General features: G+C 46.7%; 1 protein-coding gene across 1 annotated transcript in view; it reads right to left on the bottom strand.

Moving 5' to 3' along the window:
• The window catches only part of CDHR3 (cadherin related family member 3), a 66356-nt gene that overhangs the window by 22257 nt on the left and 19038 nt on the right, over positions 1–25061 (bottom strand). Inside the window, exons 5-8 of the mRNA XM_002751711.7 lie at positions 17679–17773; positions 16053–16157; positions 10505–10653; positions 7073–7262 (exon numbers count right to left, since the gene is read on the bottom strand). Of these exons, the coding sequence (XP_002751757.2) occupies positions 7073–7262; positions 10505–10653; positions 16053–16157; positions 17679–17773 (539 nt within the window). The remainder of the gene's footprint in view (positions 1–7072; positions 7263–10504; positions 10654–16052; positions 16158–17678; positions 17774–25061) is intronic.

Here is a 25061-nt window from a genome sequence, read left to right as displayed (position 1 = left end):
TTCTAGAAGGCCAGTCTAGGCTCATTGCACGGAGGGCTCTGGCTTCCCAAAGTAACAAGAGAGGGCAAGTTCCGATGCACATGCATTTTTCCAGCCTCTGTCGTACCATGTTTGTGAATGCTCCAGTGGTCAAAGGAATTCAGATGGTCAAGCTCAGATTCAAGGAGACCCACCTCTTCTTTTGAGACGGAGTTCTGCTGTTGCTGCCCAGGCTGGAGTGCAACGGTGCGATTTCAGCTCACCACCACCTCCGCCTCCTGTGTTCAAGTGACTCTCCTGCCTCAGACTCCCAAGTAGCTGGGATTACAGGCATTTGCCACCACACCGGGCTAATTTTAAATTTTTAGTAGAAACTGGGTTTCCCATGTTGGTCAGGCTGGTCTTGACTCCTGATCTCAGGTGATCTGCCCGCCTCAGCCACCCAAAGTGCTGGGATTACAGGCGTGAGGCACTGCGCCCACCAAGACCCAACTCTTGCTGGAGGGAATAGCAAAATCACATTGCAAAGGAGCATGCATACAGAGCAGACAGGGAGGAATTTGTGGCTTTTTTTTTCTTTTTTGCTTGTTTTGCCTACCTATCTCAATCATATTTTGCCTTGGTAGAATTTCTTACAAAAATATATCATGGCTGTCATGAGAGTGTGCCTGGAAGACCTCCAACCACGAGGGCATAACTGACCATCGGCTTCAGCTGCTGGGCTCTGAAATCCACCACTGTGTTTAGGGTGAGGCCACATACCAACAACTGGTCATGGCAAAGATACTAAGGTTTATTCCTGTCCTATGTCAGCTGACCCTGGCTCCAGGACCCCCAGTGGCCTAGCTGAACACTCCTCAGATGGCATGGCAGCCTAGAACATGTCCATCTACCTTCCCTCCCTCTTTTCTTTCACCCAGGTCAGCCTTGCGTCATGATCTGATGACTTGCCCAGCCGTGTCCATCTTTCTCCCCATTTTCTGCCACAGGCATCTCCCCTAATAATAGCCTTACACATTTAATCCCATCTTAGCATCTGGTTCTTGGAGCACACACTTCTCCCTGCAACCAAACTCTGCCCCCTTCTATGTTCCACATCCTCTTTTCATGGCAGATAAAATGGGCTCTGGGCTCAGTGCAGACGGCGCAAAGTCTGACAGCAAGGATGGTCATGGGCCACTGAGGATAACAGGTTTGCTGCCTGGAGTGAAAACAGGCATAATGGAGTCTCCATGATGCCTCATTGGCAAAGAGCACCTCTGTATTTCAGCAGGATTGGAGTCTGAGCATTCCTGCCTTTATTGCACAACGTGGTTGCATTCATAGGGACTTAGAATAGATACCAACTTACTAAACACCAGCTTCATGCTGTGTCATACCAAGCACTTTAAAAACACTATCTCTAATTTCCTCATGTCAGAGAGGTTTGTATTCTTGTCGCCACCGCACAGGGGAAGAAAGAGTGGTTCCAAGCAGTTTCCCGGCCTGTCCAGGAAAGTGGATATATCCAGACACGATCCTCTGCAATGTAAGAGTCCCTGTAAGCTTGAACTTCCATTGATAAGTATCCAGGCTCACAGATGGTTTGGGGATCTAAGCCTTGATTTCAGCTCTGCAGAAGCCAGAAGATTGCATCATTTAAAGAATCCAAGGTCCTGAAGCCAGACATTTCAGGAACTCCAACCCTTCACTTGGCCCCCCAGGGCTGCTTGGCCTGTCCTCTCATTCATCCCTGACACTTGGTGTTTTTCCCCTACACGCCTAACTTGGAAAGCCACTCCCCTCATTCAGCAATCCCTGCCTCAAATGCAGGCTGCCCTCTTCCCAGCCATCAGACCATGTTTCTCTCCCACGCAAGGTGACTGTGTCCAGCCCACTCCGAATCAGCCAAACTGCTCCGCCTCTTGCTCACAAACAGCTTGCGAAGTACATTCAGCGAAGCACCTAACAATTTACAACCAGAATGGGGGCTGTCACTGTGCCTCGGATGCCTCCTTGGGGCTCTGGGCTCATTCATCATTGGCCTGGGAAAGCCGCGGGGGCCTCGGCGCGAAGAACTGGGAGCCTGCAGGGGCCCGCACGGGCAGCAGGGGGCGCCCGCCTCCTCCAGGCCGCCCTCTTCACCGCCGGAGTGTGGCACGCGACCTCCAGCAGCTGCGCTGACCCCACCCGCTCTGCCACCTGCTCTCACGAACTCCCCAGCAGGGCCACGCCCATAGCCAACGAAGAAGGAACAAACGTTCAGGAACAAGTGTCAGATCCCGTGGCAGCACCACTGCTATTGTAGCTTTGTTCTGTTTTGACCTGCTTGTGTGCTTGCTCTGACATAATAGGACTGGAGAAGGTATAAGGCTGGAAGGATGGCAGGTGCTGCAGGCCAGGGCCTCTCGGCCCTCTCTGCACCTGTCCTTATGCAGACTTGGGATGCGGGGCTGGGCTTTTAGACCTCGCCCCTGGGACTGCAGAGGAAGGGTCCCTTTTGTTGCCCTGCCTCACAAATTGGCATTCATAGTGTTGTTGAGAATTCCTCCCACTAGAAGAGCCCAGAAAAGGGACTTGAGCCCTGGTTAGATTGTCTTCAGTAATAAATGCAATTACTCCAGTTACAGATTTCACAATGGCCTTCAAAGCTAATCTGGAGGGAAGATTATCAAGAGCAGGACTCTGGGCTTGCCTGGACAGTCTAGGATATTCGAATTGTGGATTCACCAGCTAATATGGAACACAGTCTGCAAACTGTCTTTCCATACCCCAGGGGGCTCTGGACTGCAGGAAGCCAAATATACACTTAACAGATATGCACTGAAGGGAGAAAGTGGGCAAGGAAGGTTTGAGACAGCACACCCCTCTCCAGGCATTCTCACTTCTTAATCTTTACCCCCTACCTCTTAGGGCAGAAGAACAAGGAAGAGCAGGAGAGTGGAAGAGGGCAGGAGCTTCCCAGGATGTACAGGAACTGCCCAAGAGTGCTAGCAGATTTAAAATGTCAAAGAAAGCATAAGTGTGATGCTACAAATCATCTCTACTCCATCCCCAGGCCCCAGACATCTCTCAGCAGAGGGTGGGTTCAATTTATGCATGTAAAGGTGTGGAAGATAGAATTCTAACTACGCTTGCAGCTGTCCCCACCCATCTAATGGACTGTAGGGCTCAGGTTGGGATAGGAACCTAGCACGTGCTCAAGATTGTGACTGACATTATCGGGGTGTCAGCAGGAAGCAGCTGGTGAATTAGGATCATTCTAGGAGGGGTTAGTAAAGGGACTAAGAAGAAGGTGCTCACTCACAGGGTATATGGAAATCTCAAGGAACAATGCAATATCTCAGAGCTCGAGAGTGAAGCACGCTTACCACCTCTAGGCCCAGGGGAACCAGTGGAGGGAACAGGTCCTGCTGCCAGGGACAGAGAGCTGCCTATGGGAATGGAGACCTTCAGGCAGGGGAGGAGTGCATCCAGCTCACAAGGAGAAAGCCTGGCCCTACCCTTTCCCCCTTCCAGGATTCCCCATTGGCCAACCAGAAGCTGGAAGGCAAGGGAGCTAGTTGGTGTCTGATATGGTTTGGCTGTGTCCTCACCCAAGTCTTAACTTGAATTCCCACATATGATAAAAGGGACACAGTGGGAGGAAACTGAATCATGGGGGCAAGTCTTTCTTGTGCTGTTCTCATGATAGTGAATAAGTCTCACCAGATCTGATGGCTTCATAAGGGGGAATTTCCCTGCACAAGCTCTCTCTCTCTTTGCCTGCACCATCTATGTAAGACATGACTTGCTCCTCCTTGCCTTCTGCCATGATTATGAAGCTTCCCCACACATGTGGAACTGTAAGTCCATTAAATCTCTTTCTTTTGCAAATTGCCCAGTCTCAGGTATGTCTGTATCAGCAGTATGAAAACAGACTAATCCAGTAAATTTGTACCAGTAGAGAGGAGCACTGCTGTAGATACCTGAAAATGTAGAAGTGACTTAAAAATGGGTAATAGACAGGGATTGGAACAGTTTGGAGGGCTCAGAAGAAGATAGAAAAATGTGGGAAAGTTTAGAACTCCCTAGAGACATGTTGAATGGCTTTGACAAAAATGCTGATAATGATATGAACAATGAAATCTAGACTGAGGTGATCTCAGATGGAGATGAGGAACTTGTTGGGACTGGAGCAAAGGTGACCCTTGTTATGTTTTAGCAAAGAGACTGGCAGCATTTTGCCTCTGCCCTAGAGATTTGTAGAACTCAGAACTTGAGAGAGATGATTTAGGGTATCTGGTAGAAGAAATTTCTAAGCAGCAAAGCATTCAAGAAGTGACTTGGGTGCTATTAAAGGCATTCAGTTTTATGAAGGAAGCAGAGCATAAAAGTCTGGAAATTTTGCAGCCAGACAATGCAAGAGAAAGGAAAATCCCATTTTCTGAAGAGAAATTCAAGCCAGCTGCATAAATTTGCATAAGTAACAATGAGCTGAATGTTAATCACCAAGACAAGGGGGAAGATGTCTCCAGGGCATGTCAGAGACCTCTGTGGCAGCCCCTCCCATCACAGGCCCAGAGGTTTAGGGGTAAAAAATGGTTTTATGGCCTGGGCCCAGGGTCCCTCTGTTGCGTACAGAAGAAGACAGAAAAATGTGCAGCTTAGGGACTTGGTGCCCTCCATCCCAGCCACTCTAGCATGAGTGACTAAAAGGGGCCAAGGTATAGTTCAGGCTATTGCTTCAGAGGGTAGAAGCAACACCTTGCCAGCTTCCGCATGGTGTTGAGACTGCACAGAAGTCACGAATTAAGATTTGGGAACCTCTGCATAGAAGAGGATGTATGGAAATGCCTGGATGCCCAGACAGAAGTTTGTTGTAGCGGAATGGGGTGGGTGGCACTCATGGAGAACCTCTGCTAGGGTAGTACAGAAGGGAAATGTGGGGTTGGAGTCCCCACACAGAGTCCCTACTGGGGCACTACTTAGTGGAGCTGTGAGAAGGGGGCCACTGTCCTCCAGACACCAGAATGGTAAATCCACTGACAGCTTGCACCATGCACCTGGAAAAGCCACAGACACTCAATGCTAGCTCATGAAAGCAGCTGGGAGGGAAGCTGTACCCTGCAAAGCCACCGTGGCGGGGCTACCCAAGACCATGGGAACCCACCTCTTGCATCAGCATGACCTGGATGTGAGACATACAGTCAAAGCAGATCATTTTGGAGCTTTAAGATTTGATTCCCTGCTTGATTTCAAATTTGCATGGGGCTTCTAGCCCCTTCATTTTGGCCAATTTCTCCCACTTGGAACAGCTGCATTTACCCAAAGCCTACATCCCCATTGTATCTAGAAAGTAACTGATTTGCTTTTGATTTTACAGGCTTATAGGCAGAAGGGACTTGCCTTGTCTCTGATGAGACTTTGGAATGTGGACTCTTGAGCTAATGCTGAAATGAGTTAAGACTTTGGGTGACTGCTGGGAAGACATGATTGGTTTTGAAATGTGAAAACATGAGCTTTGGGAAGGACTGGGGCAGGATGATATGGTTTGGCTGTGTCCCCACCAAAGTTTCATCTTGAATTCCTACATGTCATAGGAGGGACCTGGCAGGAGGTAATTGAATCATGAGGGCAAGCGTTTCCTGTGCTGTTCTCGTGATCATGAATAAGTCTCACAAGATCTGATAGCTTTATTGGGGGAGCATCCCTACACAAGCTCTTTTTTCTCTTTGCCTGCTGCCATCTATGTAAGACATGACTTGCTCCTCCTTGTCTTCTGTCATGATTGTGAGGCTTCCCCAGCCATATGGAACTGTAAGTCCAATTAAACCTCTTTCTTTTGTACGTTGCCCAGTATTAGGTATGTCTTTATCAGCAGCATGAAAACGGACTAATACAGTATCCATCCAGGTCAGCATCTTGGAGCACAGAGCAGGCTGGAAACTGGATCTGAAAGGACAAGTCAGGGGTGTGTCTAGAACAGAGTTTAATCATTTTGATATCAGACTTGAGGCCACATGGATCCTCTAGCATTATGCTGGGCATGGCATTTAGGACAACAAAGAGACATCCATGAGTAAAACAAAGGAATTTCTATTTCTACTGTTCCTCCTAGGCAATCCTCATCTGGGATCCTTTGTCCTCTGCATATATTGGGTTTATGTTCAGAGTCACCTGGAGAAAACGTACAAAACCAGTCAAAGATAAACTCAGGAGACTCTCCCCATGGGGACATCTGACCTGAGACCCACCCTGGTCTTCAGGCTTGCTCCAGATAAAGGGCCATCTCTTAGCAAAGACTACTGTGGAGTTGCTTCCCACAGCCTCAGTTCCTCCCAAAGAGCCCTCTTTAGCCTCTCAAGCTACCAGAGACTGGCTGGGACAAAACATCAGAGATGAGGCTGACATGGGAAAGTACTAATCATGTGGCTATTTGACAAAACAGTATAAAGACAATCTTGTTTTCAAAAAGCATATTAACCCAGAATCACAAGGACTGTATTTTTAAATAATAGCAAAAAGAATGAGTCAAAATATACAAAATCACTTGTAACCCACTTGTATCTGCATTTTTTTCCTTTCAGATGCCTTGTGTTTATATTCAATTAAGTTGTGTAAGGTGAATTCGATGCTTTGTTTGGTTTTGCATAAGCACTTGGTTTGATTTATTCATCTGACTGGTGGTGTGTTTCTCTGAGAGTTCCTATTTACTGATCCTAAGGCTCAAGCATCTATTATAACTGCTAACTAACAGCCCCATCTTGCCACCCGTGGCAATAAATAAAGAGCAGGCACAGTCCAGAGAGAGCCTAACAAGTCCCTGTGGTCCTTTTCACCAACAGAGATGAGCAGGATATAGAAGGGGGCGAAGTAAAAAACAATTATTAAGAGTAAGAAAGTGAACAAGGGAGATAATGAAGAAGAAGGAAAATGAAAGAGAGGGAGGAGGAAAGGATGATGACAAGGAAACCGTGGACAAAAGTGAACAGCTCAGATCGATTTATTCTAGTGAGCTGTTTCTCCAAATGCCTATGGTTCTTCAGGTCCTCCTGAGAATATACCAGAGAAGCCAAAGGGTGGAAGGCCACAAGAGGTGGAACTTCCAGCACAAGTTTCAACGTGCGCGTACCTGAAGGTGAACCTTTGGCATGTGGCAGGATTGTCGTTGATGTCTTCCACAGTGAAGGTTATCTGGATGCGATTCTCCTGACCCCCATATGGTCTGTCCTTTACCAGAACTTCCAGGGAAATGGCGGGATTCTGTCTCAATTCACCTGCATCTCGGTCGATCCTCTGGGCCACTTGGATTGCACCAGTCACTAAGAAATCAAAGGTTAGAATGTGCCCCTTTTAAGAGAAATGAAAACAGAAACCTGGAGAAACCTGGAAAAGACCTTTCTAATAGGAGGAAAAGCTTATGCAGAGCATAATCTCTATACAAGTACATTTTTGAAAACCCATGAAGTTCCTGTGTTAGGCATTTATTGGGGTATCTGGCCTGATCCTTCTAGGAATTCTCACACTTCACTTCAGAGTTGGGTCCCTGGGGGCAGCCTTGCCAGTAGACTGGACTGGTAGATAGCTGACTCCAGCTTGGCCCACAGGGTTCTCTTATTGAAGAATTTCTAACTGAAAGACACACATTGGAGGCTCAGCCAGGCTAATAGTGGAGCTACAGAGCTGAGGTCCCTAGAGCAGCGCTGGGTCACGTCCTTCCTGTGCTCCCATCTTTCGGCATTTTCTTAGGAGATGCCCTGAATCCTGTTGACAGATGTCCCTGCCTTTTTTTTTCCTTTTGGTGAGCATGGTTTGCCTTAGTTTCTGTTACCTGCAACCAAAGAATCTTAATAAATATGCTCAAAATTAAAAAAAAACCCAAACTCTCTCTCTACTTGTTAAAAGTTGAATTTTGCAACACTAGAGTAAACAGCATTCTCAACCATGGTTGTCCCTACACTCTCAGCTGACAAGACATTAGGACGTTTTCAGAGGCAGTGCTCAATTATTGCTTTTGCCTGCATCTCCTGGGAATAGGTATCCTTTGCCCAAAAGCCTAAGGAGGCAGTAGCACATTGTTTTTCTGGGATTGTCCAAGGCTGAAGTCCTTTTTGGTGATACAATTAGGACTTAAAGGGATGGGACAGTCTGATAGTGGTTGAGGACAGGCCTGAGGAATCGGGCAGCTTAGGTTGGTACTTCTCCCTCACGACCTACAAGCTGTGAGACTTTGAGCAAGTTGTTTAGCCTGCCTGAGGCTCTCCCTAGGCCTCAGTTTCCTCATCTGTAAAATGTGAATAACGATAGTTCATTGAGTTACCATCTTGAGTACTTGAGATCAGATACATGTGAATAATCACTCAGCATAATGCCTGGTATGTACTAAGGCCCCAGTAAAAGATGGTTATAGAAGTGGAGAGAAGGGGAATTCCTCCCCTTCAGGGATGGGAAAATAACTCCCAGCAGTCTGGCAGATTGATGTAGAATGACACTGTCCCATACAGTTACCACTAGTCATATGAGAGTTATTGAGTGATTTAATGGTGCTAATCCAAATTGAGATGTACTATAAGTATAAAACATACAACAATCTTCCAAGACTTGGTACCAAAGAAAATGATATGAAACACCTCATTAATACCTTTCTTTTTTTTTTTTTTTGAGACAGAGTCTTGCTTTGTCGCTCAGACTGGAGTAGAGTGGAATGATCATAGCTCACTGCAGCCTTAAACTCCTGGGCTCGAGAGATCCTCCTGCCTCAACTTCCTGAGTAGCTGGGACTATAGGTGTGGGTCACCACACTCAGCTGATTTTAAATTTTTAGTAGAGACAGGGTTTCACTACGTTGCCCAGGCTAATCTCTAACTCTTGGACTCAAGCAATCCTCTGGCCTCAGCCTCTCAAAGTGCTGGGATTACAGACATGAGCCACTATGTCTGGCCATGAATAACTTTTAAGTACTGATCACATTGAAATGATATTTTATACATGTTGAGATAAATAAAAATGCCTCATTGAAATGAATTTCTCCTATTTTTTTTTACTTTTTAAAAATGTGACTACTAGAGACTTTGAAATGATATGTGACTTCATTTTATTCCTATTGGACAGTGCTGAGATAGCTCCTCTCTTCAGAAGACCAAAGGGTACTCTCAGGGTAAGTAACCCATCCATCCTTACACATCTGCCTTTGAGAAAAAGGTGATGGGATTCTGGACACATTACCCTAAAATATGGCACCTTGCATTTGAGAAAACAGCAGAAGCAGGAGGGTCTCTCCAACCTTCTCCTGCCCTTCTTCCCGAAGCAGACCATAAAAGAGGTCTCTGGCTTTCCTTTGAAGCAGTCATAAGACCTTCATTCCAGAGGTATCCTACCTATACCTGGAGGAAAGGCACATCCTATTTGGGAAGACAGAGATGCCAGGAAGAGTCTGAACAAATGGGCCTTGCTAAACTCTCCCAGGTTTACTATGATTTGATCATATCCTTCTGTCCTCCAATCATACTTCTCCACAATCACTCACTTCATCAAACTGACCATAAAAACACATGGGTCTTCCTGTTTCTTTGAGTCTTCATTTCTGAAGGCTCTGGTGTAACATAAAACTTATGTTAGGCCGGGCGCGGTGGCTCAAGCCTGTAATCCCAGCACTTTGGGAGGCCGAGGTGGGTGGATCACAATGTCAAGAGATTGAGACCATCCAGGTCAACATGGTGAAACCCCGTCTCTACTAAAAATACAAAAAATTAGCTGGGCATAGTGGCGCGTGCCTGTAATCCCAGCTACTCAGGAGGCTGAGGCAGGAGAATTGCCTGAGCCCAGGAGGCCAAGGTTGTGGTGAGCCGAGATCACACCATTGCACTCCAGCCTGGGTAACAAGAGCGAAACTCCGTCTCAAAAAAAAACTTACGTTAAATAAATTTGTATGCTTTTCTATTGTTAATCTGTCTTTCTTATAGAGGTCTCAGTCACAAACCTAACAATGGGTAAGAAAATAAATATCGTCACCCCCCCAGCCGCAGCTCCCACAAAGGTGAAGGGGGACATAGTTGTCAACCCTATTTCATTTCCCCAACCCCCATGCCAGCTGATTACCTTGGTAACCAATGATCACCCCAGACAGATATACCCCAGACCAGAAAATAAGAAAAACACAATCCGCCCTCTGTATCCATGGGTTCTGCATCCTCAGATTCAACCAACTGAGGATTAAAAATATTCAGCAAAAATAAATGAATGGTTGCATCTGTACTAAACATGTACAGACTTTTTTCTCATCAGTATTACCTAAGCAATACAATATAACAACTCTCCACATAGCATTTACATTGTATCAGGTAGTATAGGTAATCTAGAGATGATATAAAGTATATGGGGGACACGCATAGGTTATATGCAAATACCATGCCATTTCATAGAAAGACTTGGGCATACGTGGATTTTGGTATATACAGTGCATGCTGGAACAAATCCTTATGGGTATCGAGGGATGACTGCATTGTAAAACAATCCAAATGGCTGAATTAGAGGGTACACTTAAGGATGGAGGTGAGTGGCTTACACTGATTTATCATGAAATATTTGCTAACGGTGGTAATGCTGTAGAGGAGGTGGCTGGGAAGACCTTCCTCATCAGGATCCTCTGCTGTGATATTGGCCACGATGGTTCCAGGACTCAGTTCCTCCAGGATCGTGTACACTCGTGTCGGGCTGTAACAGAGATACAGCAGACACAGCTAATTTTCAGGGGCACAGGAAGGTAGCGTCTAGGCGATGGGTATTTTGGTTAGTCCTAAATATAGTGCAGAGCTGTTCAAGTTGCATCAGCATGCTCTGCGGGAGAGCACAGCAGCGGGAAGGAGCGTGGCTGGCTTTTGTATTCCCAAAGATCACATCCCTGTGGATGCGAAGAAAGTACTGCACTGCCGTTGTGACGATTTACATGGGCCACCACAGTCTCCTACTCTACGCACATCTGCCTGATGTCATTTCAGATCAGCCTTGGCATTAACGTCTTTTGAAATAAGGAGAGTTGGCCTATCCAGCTCTCTTTTCTCATTTCCCCACTTTTTGTGCAGATTTCCCTGAATTCTTTTAGAAATCACTGTGTCCAGAACATGCCAGGGTCATGTCCGGAGCTGTGGGTTCCCTTCCTTGTTCCCGACTCCCATCCCATGGCTGCCACCAGAAGCCAGAAATGCTGTAAAGCCTCTCTGTTCTCACACCTTTGCTCACTTTTTTTTTCTTCCTTGTCTTTTTCTTTCTTTCTTTTTTTTTTTTTTTTTTGCCTGAGGATACAGAATTTATGCACAGAACTTGCGTGCATTAATCATGAGGTTCAGCTCTCTGAACTGAGAACTAGGTCCCCTGGCAGAAGACCAGACCCCATAACTGTCCTCCTTCTTGCAAGATAAACCCAAATCTTAGCCATCTTCCTCAGACCCCCACCAATGCCTTTGGAACAGGCCAGTAACGAGACTGATAGGTTGGGAGTTTTAACTGACTATGTATTGAGTAATTCTGAAGGCTCTAAGGGAGGCTTATTGTTTAAAGTAACTCTGCAGGAAGTCCTTCTGCTGAGGAAAATCATTTCAGTGGGGCAAATAGTCACCTCTAATCTCCCAGTTTCCCAAGTGGAGATGTTCCCATGTGGGATCGTCTTTGAGAGGGGTATAGTGCCTCTGAGATCTAAGTAACTGCGTTCCTTTTATAAGCTCAGCATGTTCTGCTGTGCTATCTCACCATCCCAATAAGGTAGGCAGGGCCAGAAAAAGGAGAGATGGCAGGGAACCAATCGCTAGAGTCAGGGGCAGATAGAGAAAGGCAGGAACCAGGTCCTCACCCTGACCCTCCCTATGAGGGCTCCTCCCTGGATCCATGGTCCCCCGACATCCATTCACAAGGTGGTCTCCTGTGGGTATACTTCATTGCTGGGAGAGAGTAATCATGTTCAGCCTAAAGTCACTCCGGTGCCCCACTGAAACAGGCCCATTCATCCTTCCCTTACTGGGGACACCTCCTTCTCAGGGAGTCTGTGATGCTGTCACTGGTGAGTCCAGGAATAGGCAAAGTGGGATGGGACCAAAGAGGTGGGGTGGCAGGAGGAAAAACCAGAGCCAGGAGGGGAGGAGGTGGCCACAGTCCCCCAGGCGGGCCAGTTCTTCAGTCCCTTCTGTGAGCGCCCCTGTTGCTACTGTGGTGTGTTTTTGCTTTGGTCATTGAGTGGGTTCTGTTAACTTCCAAAGAAGATCCCACTAAGAGGCGTGTGCTACTCACATGGCTATGCGCTACTCCAAGCATGCTCCTAGAAAAAGCATCGCCAGGGAACTGGTTAGACATGCAAACCTCAGGCCCGCCCACTCCAGCCCTCTGAACCAGGACTGGGGTTTTCACAAGATGCCCAGTGGATCTCTACAGGCTTTAAGGTTTCAGAAGGATGATTATAAGGTGATGCCAGAGGTGGCAACCACAGCCTCCCAGCCTCCCACAGGACAGAGAAAGGATACCTAGGGAGGAAAAGTCCCTTCCTCCCATCACCCCTTTTTCCTTCTTAGACAGTGGTTCTCAGCTGGGGGGGAAGGGGGGCATCTGAACACGTTTGATTTTCACAACGAGGGGAGAGAGCTGCTGTGATGTTTAGGGGATAGAAGCCGGAGATGATGTTGCTACACATCCTCCAGTGCACAGGACAGCCCCTCTACAAAGGGGTCCCTGGCTCAATGCCATCAGTGCTGCTGTGTAAGAAACTGTGCTCTGAAGGCTCACCTAGTCCATGCTGGGTGCTCCAGGAACCTAGATCCCCGAGAAGGGGACTGGTCAGGCTATTGGCACAGCACCTCAGGTGAAATATTCTCTCTTGGTTAGCCTGACATCGAGCCTGGCAGGAGATAAAATCTTTAATCTATTTGATTTTTGAATCCAAGATACAGGTGTGTATAAAATATCATTCAACATAGACCACAGTTAAGAGCTATGCAAAGCATAGCAAAGCCAGGAGCTGTGCAGCCAGCCTGACAGAGGCTGACTTCTCTGCCGCCACCTGCATTTCCACGCCTTCTTACCCGAAACACCTGACCTCCGGAGCTTGGGCCGGCAGCCACACTCGGGGGAAAGGTGTAAATGCTGGGAAGCTATGGATGGCTTCACTATGAATGAGTTTTCAGTGAGTGCTTACGGTGAGTTTTCAGTGTACACTGCGGGGCCTCAGGTGGAAAAGGACTGAGTAAATACAAAAGAAATGAGCAGGAGGGGAGAAAGACCTCCCTACCCAACTCTAAAATAAAGTGCTCTGCACACACAGCAAGCTCTGCGCATGGGAAAACAGTAACTTTGTCAGCTGCTGGGCTTTTTGTTTTTGTTTTGACACGGAGTTTTGCTCTTGTTGCCCAGGCTGCAGTGGTGCGATCTTGGCTCACCACAACCTCTGCCTGCTAGGTTCAAACGATTCTCCTGCCTCAGCTTCCTGAGTAGCTGGGACTACAGGTGTCCCTGCCACTGCACCTAGCTATTTTTTTGTATTTTTAGTAGAGATAGGATTTCACCATGTTGGTCAGGCTGGTCTTGAACTCCTGACTTCAGGTGATCCACCTGCCTTGGCCTCTCAAAGTGCCAGGATTACAGGTGTGAGCCACCCTGTCAGCCTGTCAGGTGCTTTTATAATAAAATAATCAACTTCATTAATAGCAGACTCCTAGAGCTCACATTCTGAGTCTATAAAGCTTTCCAACATTTGTCACCACCCAGGGAGAAAATGGGGAGACAGTCTCAAGAACTGTCTCAAGAACAAGACACAGGATTTGCTTTGGTTGTGTTAATTGCAGGAATTTAACAAATAGTAAAGATAGATATTTCACACTCAAACTCAGAACACTTGAGTCTGTTTGAGGATTTAATTTTGTTAATCCTGAATTAAAGTAGTTATCGTTAGTGCTAGCACTGATTTATAGGAAAAGGAGGATCAGAGGCTCAGGGGAACCATGAAAGACCTCCACGTCAGCACTTAGTTTGAAACTGAGCAAATCCTTTCAAATTGTGGATGGCTGAAGGATGAGGCTGACTCTCATCGACTGCCTGCGCCAAGTCAGGGCTGCCACCCTGCCCCCACTCCTTCTTTTAGAGTGAGGCTCTAGAAGACCATCTTCACCTTCATCCAAAGAATGCTGTTTGAAATAAAGTTGACTGACTGAAAAAAAAAAAACCAGATCGTCGCACAGATCATGCTGTCTGCCTGGGAATGGAGCCTGATATGTTCCTCTTTCAAACCTAAAAGGAGGACCCGAGAGTTCCAGGCTGACCTCTGGGTGCATCCCAAGCCAGCGAGGGTCATGTTTTCTCTCTGCTAAAGTCAGTTGCTGTATTTTTGAAGATGTGGTCCAAACCAGATGGTTTACAAGTTCTGCCCCTGGGGAGTTCTTATTATTTTTCCCTTTGCACCCCCATTAACCTGCCTCCCCTCCTCACAGATGGGGCTTGTGGGGAAGGTGGCAAAGAATGCATCTGCTCCAGCCCTCAGCCATCACCTCCTCTGGGGGTTCTTGAAGAATCTGCAGAGCTGTGTGGGGCCATACCTGAGCATGAATCTGAACTGGGATGTCACAACTGTTAATAAGCTGCCTGGACTTTGCTCCAAGAGCCACCTGTCAGCTTAAAGGCACTGTGCTCTCCTTCTGAACCTAACCCAGCTTGAGGCGCTGACGGAAAGCATTATGTAGCAATTTAATCGCAGCAGATAAATTGAGGGTCAGGTTGGAAAGAGGAACGTATTGGGGCTCCATCCCCAGGCTGCAGGGCTGCAGCAGATGCATTCTTTGATACCTGCAACTGGACTGTAGACTGTGTTCACATCCAGAAGTTGTGCAACTGTTGTGTGTGTGCCAAGTGGCACCAGATTAGCCTGCGAGTGCCGCTGCCTTAATACCTCCCAATCTTGGAGAACTTTTGCAAGCCCTCTACCTAGCTCTGAGGCCTAATGGACTTCTGTTGGTGGAGGGTCCTGTGCTGAATCTATTCATAGCCATTCATGCTGTTAAAGGTGATTTTGACACTTTCCTTGTGGCTGGCTCCTATGCCCATCTCAGGGACTGGGGTAGGCAGAGGCTCTGTAAGCAGTATGCCAGGAGAACTGCCAGGGAAACATTCCATGTGAAAGAATCAAACTTTGCTGACATTACTTTAAAATGGGATGGGGAAAAAACATGGAGTGGGAGGAGTGAAGGCAGAGCCTGCCCCTACCAGCTCAGAATCCCCTTTTCCTAAATTCCCATCTATGATAGGCTCAGAGCTTCCTTTTGTGTCAGGTGCCAGGCATATTTCCACAAACTCCCTCCACCTGACGCATTTACCCTTCCCACCTCTGCTGGATGGAGGAGCTGCCAGACACAGTCGGATCACTTTTTTCTGGATCCACCATGGAAGGAAGAAACTTTAGAGCACCCGGTAATGGGCAAGCACCATGATAACAGCCCTCCTCTCAGTGCGAGGATGACACACCAGGAGGGAGACGTGAGTGATGACACGTGATCTGGGACTCTGCATCATCACTATTACTAACATGCAGTTACTATCACTGTCACTAATGTGCAGCCACCATCACTGTCACTAACGTGCAGACACCATCACTGTCACTACACCATCATTGTCACTAATGTGCAGCCACCATCACTGTCACTACACCATCATTGTCACTAACGTGTGGTCACTATCACTGTCACTACACCATCACTGTCACCAACGTGCGGCCACCATCACTGTCACTACTGTGCGGCCGCCATCACTGTTACTGACGTGCAGCGCTTTATTATAAAAGCACCCTCTGCGTGTGCACAGTGGCAGGCCCCACACCCGGGCATGTGTCAACCCCTCCTCCCCACAATACCCAAAATCCCGTGGTGGCTGTGAACATGGGGGTACAGGCGGCAGAGGCAGCAAAGGTGGAAAACAGCAGTCCAGAGGGCCAGACAGAGACTTTGAAGAGCTCACGCCTCTAATCTCTCCTGCAGGCCAGAGCAAAAGGCATGTCTCTGCCTTGTATTAAATGTGCCAGAGGGGACAACGTGGCCTAAGAAGGACATGCTGGCGGCCCAGGGAGTCCTGCATGCCCTCAGGCCTACCTGGTAAAGTGAGGGGCTTCGTCGTTGAGGTTCACGATGTTCACCTGGATGGCCGTGGAGGCCCTGAGGCCACCGCTGTCCCTCACCTCCACGATGAGATGGAAACTGCCAGGAAACATTCCACATGAGAGAGTCAAGCTTCACTGACGCTACCTCAACATGGGATGGGGAAAGACATGGGGTGGGAGGAGTGAGGGCAGAGCCTGCCCCTTTGGTGGTGACCCTCTCCATAATGCCCCCAGTCTCAGGGCCTGCAGGGCTACTGTTCTCTCCCTGCCCCTGAACCCACTGGCTGCTTCTCATTCTGCAGTGGCTATGAACCACCATCATCCCACCAGGCCAGCGTCTGCTCAAGCACCATGCTGCATCCTCTGTTCTGGTATTTCTCACAAGATCCTTGGAATGTGCCTATCACTCCCACAGGAGGGAGAAAGGCCCCCATGGTTCCCATGTCTAGCTCTTGTTCCCACGCCCAGCGCAGAACCAGGAGCCTCACCTGCTTCACCCCAAGGCCAATGTGTTTTCATCCACAGGGCCTGGACTTTCCTGGAGGCCTGCTCACCCCACGTCATTGCTTTCCCCTCATCAGCCACTTTGCTCGGATGGCTGCCTCTCGCAAACAACATGCGTTCTGAGAAACCTTGTATAGATCACCCTTAACATTAGTGACTCCATTTTAGAAAACGATGCCATCTTACATTTCAAAAGGCATCAAGCCAACAGGGTCCAGATGTTCACCCAATCAAGAGAGACAACACTCAACTAGGTCAGGGCATAATCCTTTACTACCAGTCTTCACCAGAGGACCCAAGGGCCATAAAATGAGCAGGACTTCACTGGCTCAACATGGCCATCTTGACGGACCCTGTCTTGCTGTCACTTGTGATCTGTACCCCACATCTGCCCAAATCAACAAGCCTTCCTTACAAGATATTGATGACCTTGGATGTGACCAAGACGCTCTCCTTGTCCACATCACTGTCCTTGGTCTGGCTTATTAGCTTCTTTTCCCTACTCCCTTTCCTTGTGGTGTTAAATGTGACTTTGATGTGGAATGTTTATAACATGTATGTGTTGATGACATATCTACATTTGGTTTACAATACTGACCGAACTTTGGAGTGGCTTAAGCCTGTGTGCTCTGACTATTGTGTCAACAAGAAGTCTAAGGAGAGTTGCCTCCTTGGGAATTCCATGTAGTTCATGGCTTTCGGGATTGAAATAGCGTCGGTAAAAATCTGACCTTATGGAAAGATGAAAATGTGCATGGACCTGGAGCTCCAGTGGTGCAATTGGTTAGCGTGCGGTACTTATACAGCAGCACATGCAGAAAATGTGCATGGACCCGGTTACATCTGACCTTGCACTGCTCATGACACTCCTGTACTGAGTCACCATCTCCCATACTGTCATTCTTGTTCTCTGGAGACCAAAAGAGGACTCCCAGACAATTGCCTTATTCCCCGTCCCTCTCTGGGGTTCACTACCATCTGAACTTACAATGAGGCTGTAGATCACTCAAAGGCCCCGCCCCAGCTGCCCTCAGTTTGCACTGTGACCTGTCCCTCACGTTTTCCTTGACCCTAGGATAAATGGTACTTCAAGCAAGGTCAGTAGTCAGGCTACCTGCTGGGTCCTGCTTCAAAGTCCAATTCTGTTGTGGAGAAGAGGGTGCCATTAGCAGACATTCTGAAGTTCTTTGAGGGAGAAACCAGGAAATACTAAAAAACAAGGGAAAATGTTGATAAAATCAGCCCACCTGCCCACCCTTCCCCAGAAGATGTATGCTCATCTCCTGTTTTATATTCTTAGCCCATGGAATGTTCCTGATGCATCAGGATGAGGTTCAAATGAGCCGTTGCCCAATTTAATCGCTCTTGAATCCAGAAACTCCTGGCTCTATTGGTCTGAGCCCTGGTTGACCACACCGTGAAGAGCTGGTGAGTAGATCCTGCTCTAACTACAGAAAGTATATAAAAGGCCCCGTCAAGGCAGACTCTGCTTCTGAGTCCAATCTTCTTATCCCTATCAGTGTGTTCTCACTTCTTCTGGACAACTTCTGGCTTTGATTCTATGCCTTGGCTTTAACCAACACTGTTTAAATACACCTACTACCCATTAGGTGATAGGACTATATCAAAAGGAGTAGGGTCTGATCACTATCCTTACAAACAACTTACAATATAGCAGGTATAAAAATGTGCACGACCAACACTCATTGAAATGACTGAAGGAACCAGGGACAAGAGTGAGCTGAGAATGAAATGTGGCAGGGCCTGCCATTCAGGCTGGAAGCTGCTTTATGGATATAGAAGAGCTGTTTTTATATCTAATTCCTGGCATGTGGGCCATAGGGAAAGTCCTTCCTACATCTTTGGGTAGTCGAGAGTCTTTGTCATCCTTGGCTCCCAGCCCAGCTCTCTTGAAGACACCCGGCCCAGAACTCCTTGATCTGATAGGAAGAGACAGGTTTATGTGTACAGCCCACTGAGGACCAGTCCACAGGAGGACCTTGCCTGTGCCACCCATGGGAGCTCATCCAGACTGCCCTGTTTCTCCCACAATAGAGTCAAGAAAACAGGGGAAGAGCCTGGATCTTCCCCTGAAGAGCTGGGTTCAGGGTCCAAGTTCCTTTTTTTTTTTTTTTTTTGAGACAGCATCTGGCTCTGTTACCCAGGCTGGTAACAGTGATGGTACAGTGGTGCCATCATGGCTCACTGCAGCCTCTCCACCTCCCAGGCGCAAGCAATCCTCCCATCTCATCCTCATGAGTAGCTGGGACTACAGGTGTGTGGCTCCACACCCGACTAACTTTTTTGTCTTTTTTGTAGAGACAGGGTTTCACCATGTTGCCCAGCTGGGCTCGAACTCCTGACTCAAGGGATTGAAATAGCATCCACCTGCCTCTGCCTCCCTAAGTGCTGGGATTACAGGCATGAGCCACTGCATCTGGCTTAAGCTCTGGTCCTTACCACAAGATCTGGAACAAGTGCCTTTCTTGCCTATAATTTAGGGCTGATATGACCAATTACTCCTCCATGTTATCAAGGATTAAATGAGAATGCACGCCGTAAAATATGAAGGATAGCAGCAACGCTAGAGACTTATATGTTTATATCCATTTTTTCCAAAGGGCTTTAAGGTTAGAAGGTTTCATTATTTCCTGCTAGGATGAGGGATGTTCTAGCCTCAAGGCCTTAGATCTCAGAATCAGATCATCGGTGGAGGTTTTGCAACCAGAGCCACAGCCCCTGAAGTCTAGAATCAAAGGAAACACCTGCCAAGGTTTCCAGCCCAGCGATTTGCTGTGTTATGATCACTGCTGAGCTCCCAGTACAAGAAGGGAGTGCACACAGAAAATAGATTAAAGGTCTCCTTTGAGGCCAGTATAAGGCTTTAAAGCCATTTTTAAAGTTTCCTTTTGTTTATTATTTAATAATGTTTTTCTAGTTGTAATGAACATATTTTATACAAATCTGAGAAAGATAGAAAAGTATAAAAAAGAAATGAAATATGTCACCTATTAAATCTCATTTTGGTGATTAGCCTTCTGTTCTTTTCCATACAAATGTATACTTTCCAAAAATTAATGGTGATGTTATCAACAAAATCATAATATCTGTTCATTGCATTTATATCTTGAGCATTTACCCTATTCTTAAATCGTATTTTACAGCCTGGTTAGTTAACAATGGCACAGCATCACACTACAGGGGTTTATTTTACTAAATCCTTTCTTGCTGATCATTTAGCTGTTTTCTGCCCATTTTTAAGGGGAAATATTTGGGTGATGCCACAGGGTACCCTTCTCCCAGCCCCACAAATTGTACAAGCACCTTGGCGGTACTCCCAGGTGAGATGTTTAAATCCCAATCCCTCCATTAGCACTCCAGTTCATGGCCTGGCAGCAGCTGCCTAGGCCTGCAGCTGCCCAAGCACAGAGTAGTCCTGTGTCTTTAAGCAGAGTCTTCCCTGCAGAGAATCCTCACATGTCCATAAATCAGAGCCTTAAGCTAGATATGATAGAACGACAGAGTTTTAGAGACTCATGGGTCGGGAAGGAGATTTACTATATGAACCTGAATCAGGGTGTCTTTCCACATGTGTTTTGAAATGCTCTAGCATCTTGGTCTCCAATTCTGGTTGGTCCAAGCATGAAAAGGTCTTGAGATACAGAGATGACAGACAGGCCCTGCCCTCCGAAATCTTATGGTCAACTGAGGAAACAAAGGTTTGGGGGGGTGCTCCAAGGGGGATCAATACAGGATATGAGGGGAACCAAGAAGAAGGACCCTTAGACTTATCTGGAGTACAAGAGTCACAAATTAGGGCAGTAAATTAAGTTTGGTGACTGTGGAACCAGAATACCTGGATGTGGATACTGGTTCGCCACTTTCCAGCCATGTGATGCTTGCAAAGGGTAATAATGCTAGGGCATGCCCCACGGGTTATCATATAAAGTGCTAGAACAGTGCCTGGTGCATAGCGAGCTCTCAATAAATGTTACTACTGCTGTCCCATTAGAAGAGATCCGTAAAGGAAAGGGCTTCATTTTATTCACTGCTGCATCCTCAGTGACTAGCACATAATAGATGCTCAATAAATATTTATTCAATGTTAAATATTAAGGTTTTCTTCTTATTCATTTCCCATCTACATAAGACCAACATTCCCACCTTAGAGAATCTTAAAACAAAAAAAGCAACAACAAAAAAAACATCCTGCAAAACATTTTCTAAAAATCTATTTGAATGTGCTAATGCTAGACTTGGCTATGAAATCTTCTCCACTGGGCCCATAGTCTCAACAACTTATGCAGAAAGGAAAAAAGAAAAACAGTAGCAGATAGAAAGCCTATGGAGAACTGTAGAACTAGGCACATGAGAATTTTCTGTTTAATTTCTATTAAGAGGGTGATTTCTTGGAATCTTGATTTTTTTTCTTTTTAACACCAGGCTAATTTCTTTTTTCCCTGAACCCAAGAGCTGTGTTAAAGGAAACAGCAGTTTTGTATAAGAAAGGAGATAATATCCAAAGACTAAAAATATTGTGTCATGTGGCCATTTGCCAGGGACTCAGCAAGGCTCTCTGTAAAACCTGGCATTTTCTCCCCCTTTTTTAAAGGCTTGTTTAATCAAAGCTGCTCCCTTGATATTCATTCTTGGAAAACAGAAATTAAATAGAATGAAAAGCAAATGCAGCCCCTCTCTGCCCCAGTCCTGGCTAAGAAAATCCTGAGTAATCAGAGTAATTCAGTTAACAAATGCATGTCAGATAAGCTCTCTGGTTTTTCTGCTGGAAATATTCCTTTACCACCACCCCAGGTTTGGCTATTTTGCAGCCCCTTTGCAGATAGGTTTGCTCTCGGACACAAAAGCTTTAGTTTGGAAGACAAGGAGACCATCCTTCCTGCCCCATTCACCCTTTATTGTGCCTTGGCTAGGGAGAAAGGAAGGTGAGAGGGAGCTGGCCCAGTTTCCAGAAATGTCAGGCTCCCTGGGGTAAGAGGGGACCGCCACCTCCAGGCTTGCTTTCCCACTGCAGTTGGAGTCACAGGTCAATGATTCAACCTGTGCGACTTTGCAGCCATCAGTTGCTTTCAGGCCTGCAGTAGAAACAAGCAACAAGAATTCAGCCTCTTATCTTCTATAGAATAGAGCAGTCAGCTGCCAAGCCACCGCGAGTTTCCAGAGGGAAAGACCCTTATTCTGCCCACATCCAGAGAGTGTCAATATCTCTACCAGCCCACACCCACCCCAGAGGGCCAGAGCACTCAGGACTGTGGCAAGTTACAAATATGTTGCCACATTGTTACGATATTTTTCAATGGAAGCTGACTATTTTGTAAAAGCCTCAATTCCTCTGTTTTTCCCTATTCCACCCTCATCTCAGCTAAGAGGCAGGAAGGAGGTCAGGAGGAAGGCGGGAAGAGTGCCTAGAAGAAAGAAAAACTACAGTGAAGAAACTACCAGCTGCGAGCCCTTAACGTGGCTCCTACTTGTGGTTTATTGTTCTGAGGATGAGCTAAGTGGGTTACAGACAAGTACTTGAATGTTATTAAGAAGAGACACTATGACAAATGCAAAATGTGGTTATTAATGTAATCCTTCACCGATACAGCTGCAGATCCTATGCCCTCACACTGTGTCATTCTTTCTCCATAATCAGCCCAGGTTCTGTGCTGCAAGTGGGGCTTTGCTAATCTTAATGACAACAATCCCCATCTATTTAAGTGTCCCTCCCAATATAGAAACAGCCAGCAGTGACCACGTATTTGGAGTGGGAATTGTCCAGTACCGTTGGTTTTCCTTTTATGAGCATTTTAACAAGAACCTGGAGTAGAAGGAAGAATACCTTTTGCTCAGACTTCACGTGGTGACTCTTGAGTTGGCAGGCAGACACCAAGAGAGCTGAATGAGTGGGGCATGTGGGGGTGTGTGGTGGGGACAGGGATGCTGTCACTCAGCAAAGAAAGGGGTGAGAAGCCAAGGGCAGAACTTGCCAGAACAGAGTAGAAGGGAGTTGGGTCAGGAGACCTGGGTTCTCACTGCAGTTAACTGGCCCCTCAGTTCCCTCCGTCATTCAGAAATAAAGGGCTGCTCAATGGACCTGAAAGATCTCATCTAGCTAGGACCCTTGATAGGGCCAGGTTTGGCATACAATGACCACTTTATTCCCAGGAAAGCCAAAACTCACAACTGGCTGCCACTTCTGAGAGCCATGAGCAAGATAAAGATGGAAAGAGAATGATGGCCCCTGCTGCCCTCCTGGAAGTCCAGGTAGTAGCTAGTTATTGCTCTTTTAATTTAATCTTTTGTCTGCCCTGGTAAAGACAAAGCACATTTCATTTTATGCAAAAGCCCTTCCTCAGTGGAAAGGTCAAGAGAAAGCCCCTTAATGGAGAAATCGCTGCACTTGATCATTTTGCCTCCAGCTGAGAAACTGATTAACAACCTGGGAGTCTCCACGGAGGGTCTTCCGCAGTCACGGTGGCCATTTCCAAGCAGAGGGGAAAGGAGAGAGTGTGGGAGTTGAATGGGAGGAGGGTGATCTCAAAGAGCCTCCTTCAGGAAGTGGAGAGGTGGGGGAGCACCCGAAGGAGAAATGCCAGTAAATGGAGTTACTCCCATGCAGATCATCTTTCTCTATGTTCTGAGCCCATTATTAATGCATACCTCCAAGCCCTGGCTCTACCTGCATGCCCACCACAACACAGAAGGTGCCCAGGGAGGGGGAACCAATGCTAGATCTAAGCCTGTGCCTGGCCAGTGCAGTAGGCACTAGCCTATGTGCGTGTGACTGTGAGCACTGAGGCGTGGCTGGTCTAAGTGGAGATGATCTGTGAGTGTAAAACGCACACCAAGTTTGAACACTGAGTATGGAAAGAAAATGCAGCATATCTCATTAGTCATTTTATGTTGACTATTTTGAAATGATATTTTGAATATACTGAGTTAAATAAGCTGTTACAATTAATTCCACTTATTTAGTTTTACTTTTAATGTGGCTGCTAGAACATAACATTTGAAATTACATATGCAGCACTCATTGCTGGCTCACAGTATAGCTCTGTTGGACAGAGCTGGTCCAATATTGAACAGTGATGCTCCAAACAATGTACCAGCGCATGCTTTTTAAATTCCACTAAAAAGGACAGACAAATATAAATGGCTTCCAGATTAGTACCTATTTTACATTAACGGTGATACAGTTTCACTTTATTAAGCTGGAGAAGAGTTGTAAGATTTGACTTTTTAAAGAAGTTGAGGTTTCAGAATGCATCCTAGAGCTACTTTTTAAAATCCATTATTCATTCTCTAGTTGCTGTCACCAGCAAGATGACTCATGGAGCCCCCCCCTCCCCGCAGGTTAAGATGACAGGCACGGACCAAGCCTAGGTAACTGTAGTCATGTGATTTGTTGTTTTGTTAAAGTCTGTCCTTTTTCATTCAGTCCAGTGGTTCTCTAGGTACATGGTACATCAGAATCACCAGGGAGGTTTGTATTCGAACTCATGCAATGTCCAGCAATCTGCATTGTTCAAATCAGCCTAAGTATGTTCTAATGCTGGAACATACTTCGAATGCCTGAAAAACACTTATGAACCAGCGTTTCTGCTGGGCGCGGTGGCTCATGTCTGTAATCCTAGCACTTTGGGAGGCCAAGGCAGGTGAATGGCTTGACTCCAAGAGTTTGAGACCAGCCTGGGCAACACAGCAAAATCCTATCTACAAAAAATACAAAAATGAGCTGGGCAGGGTGGTGGGCATCTGTAGTTCCAGCTACTTGGAAGGCTGAGGTGGAAGATTCACCTGAGCCAGAAAAGGAGGCTGCAATGAGCCGTGATTGCACCAATGTACTCTAGCCTGCATGATAGAGCTGAGACCCTGTCTCAAAAATCAACCAACCAACCAACCAACCAACCAGTGTTCCCAGCCTTTTTGACCAGAATAATTGCCTCAGGTATTTAGCAAATATGCAAAATCATTCTCAGACAATGCAGAAATGCAGACTCAGACTCAAAAACTCCAAGAGAGGGGCTTAAAAATTGGGGGAGATGTTATCGCAAACCAGCAGTTCTCAAACCTGGGCATGCATTAGATTGCCTGGGGGCTTTGTAGTCCGGACGCCCAGACCAGGTCCAAGTCCAATCACATCAGACTTTCATAGGGTGGGACCCAGACATCTGTGTTCTTTAAAGTTCCTCCAGTGGCTTCAATTTACAGCCAAGGTTGAGAAGCACAGGTTTGGTCAGTAGCAAATTAACCCGCCTCCGTTCTACTTTTACGAAGCAAAATAGGTCATTTGCTTCTGCTTAGTACCCCCAAGCGCCCAGAATAAAACGTCTAAGCACAAAGGCCATCGTATGTTATATCCTAAACTGTTATTACCTTTTTCTAATCTGAGAAAATTTTCTTCCAGATCCTGTTCACCACTCCTGCAGGCTGGCGGTTGACTTTCTGTACAGCTGTTAGTTGCAGCACAGGTGTTAAATATTTCATTAACAAT

This window comes from Callithrix jacchus, chromosome 11, assembly GCF_049354715.1.
Source record: "Callithrix jacchus isolate 240 chromosome 11, calJac240_pri, whole genome shotgun sequence".
NCBI lineage: Eukaryota > Metazoa > Chordata > Mammalia > Primates > Cebidae > Callithrix > Callithrix jacchus.
Note: the sequence above shows the minus strand (reverse complement) of the source record. Positions and strands in the feature narration are given on the sequence as shown.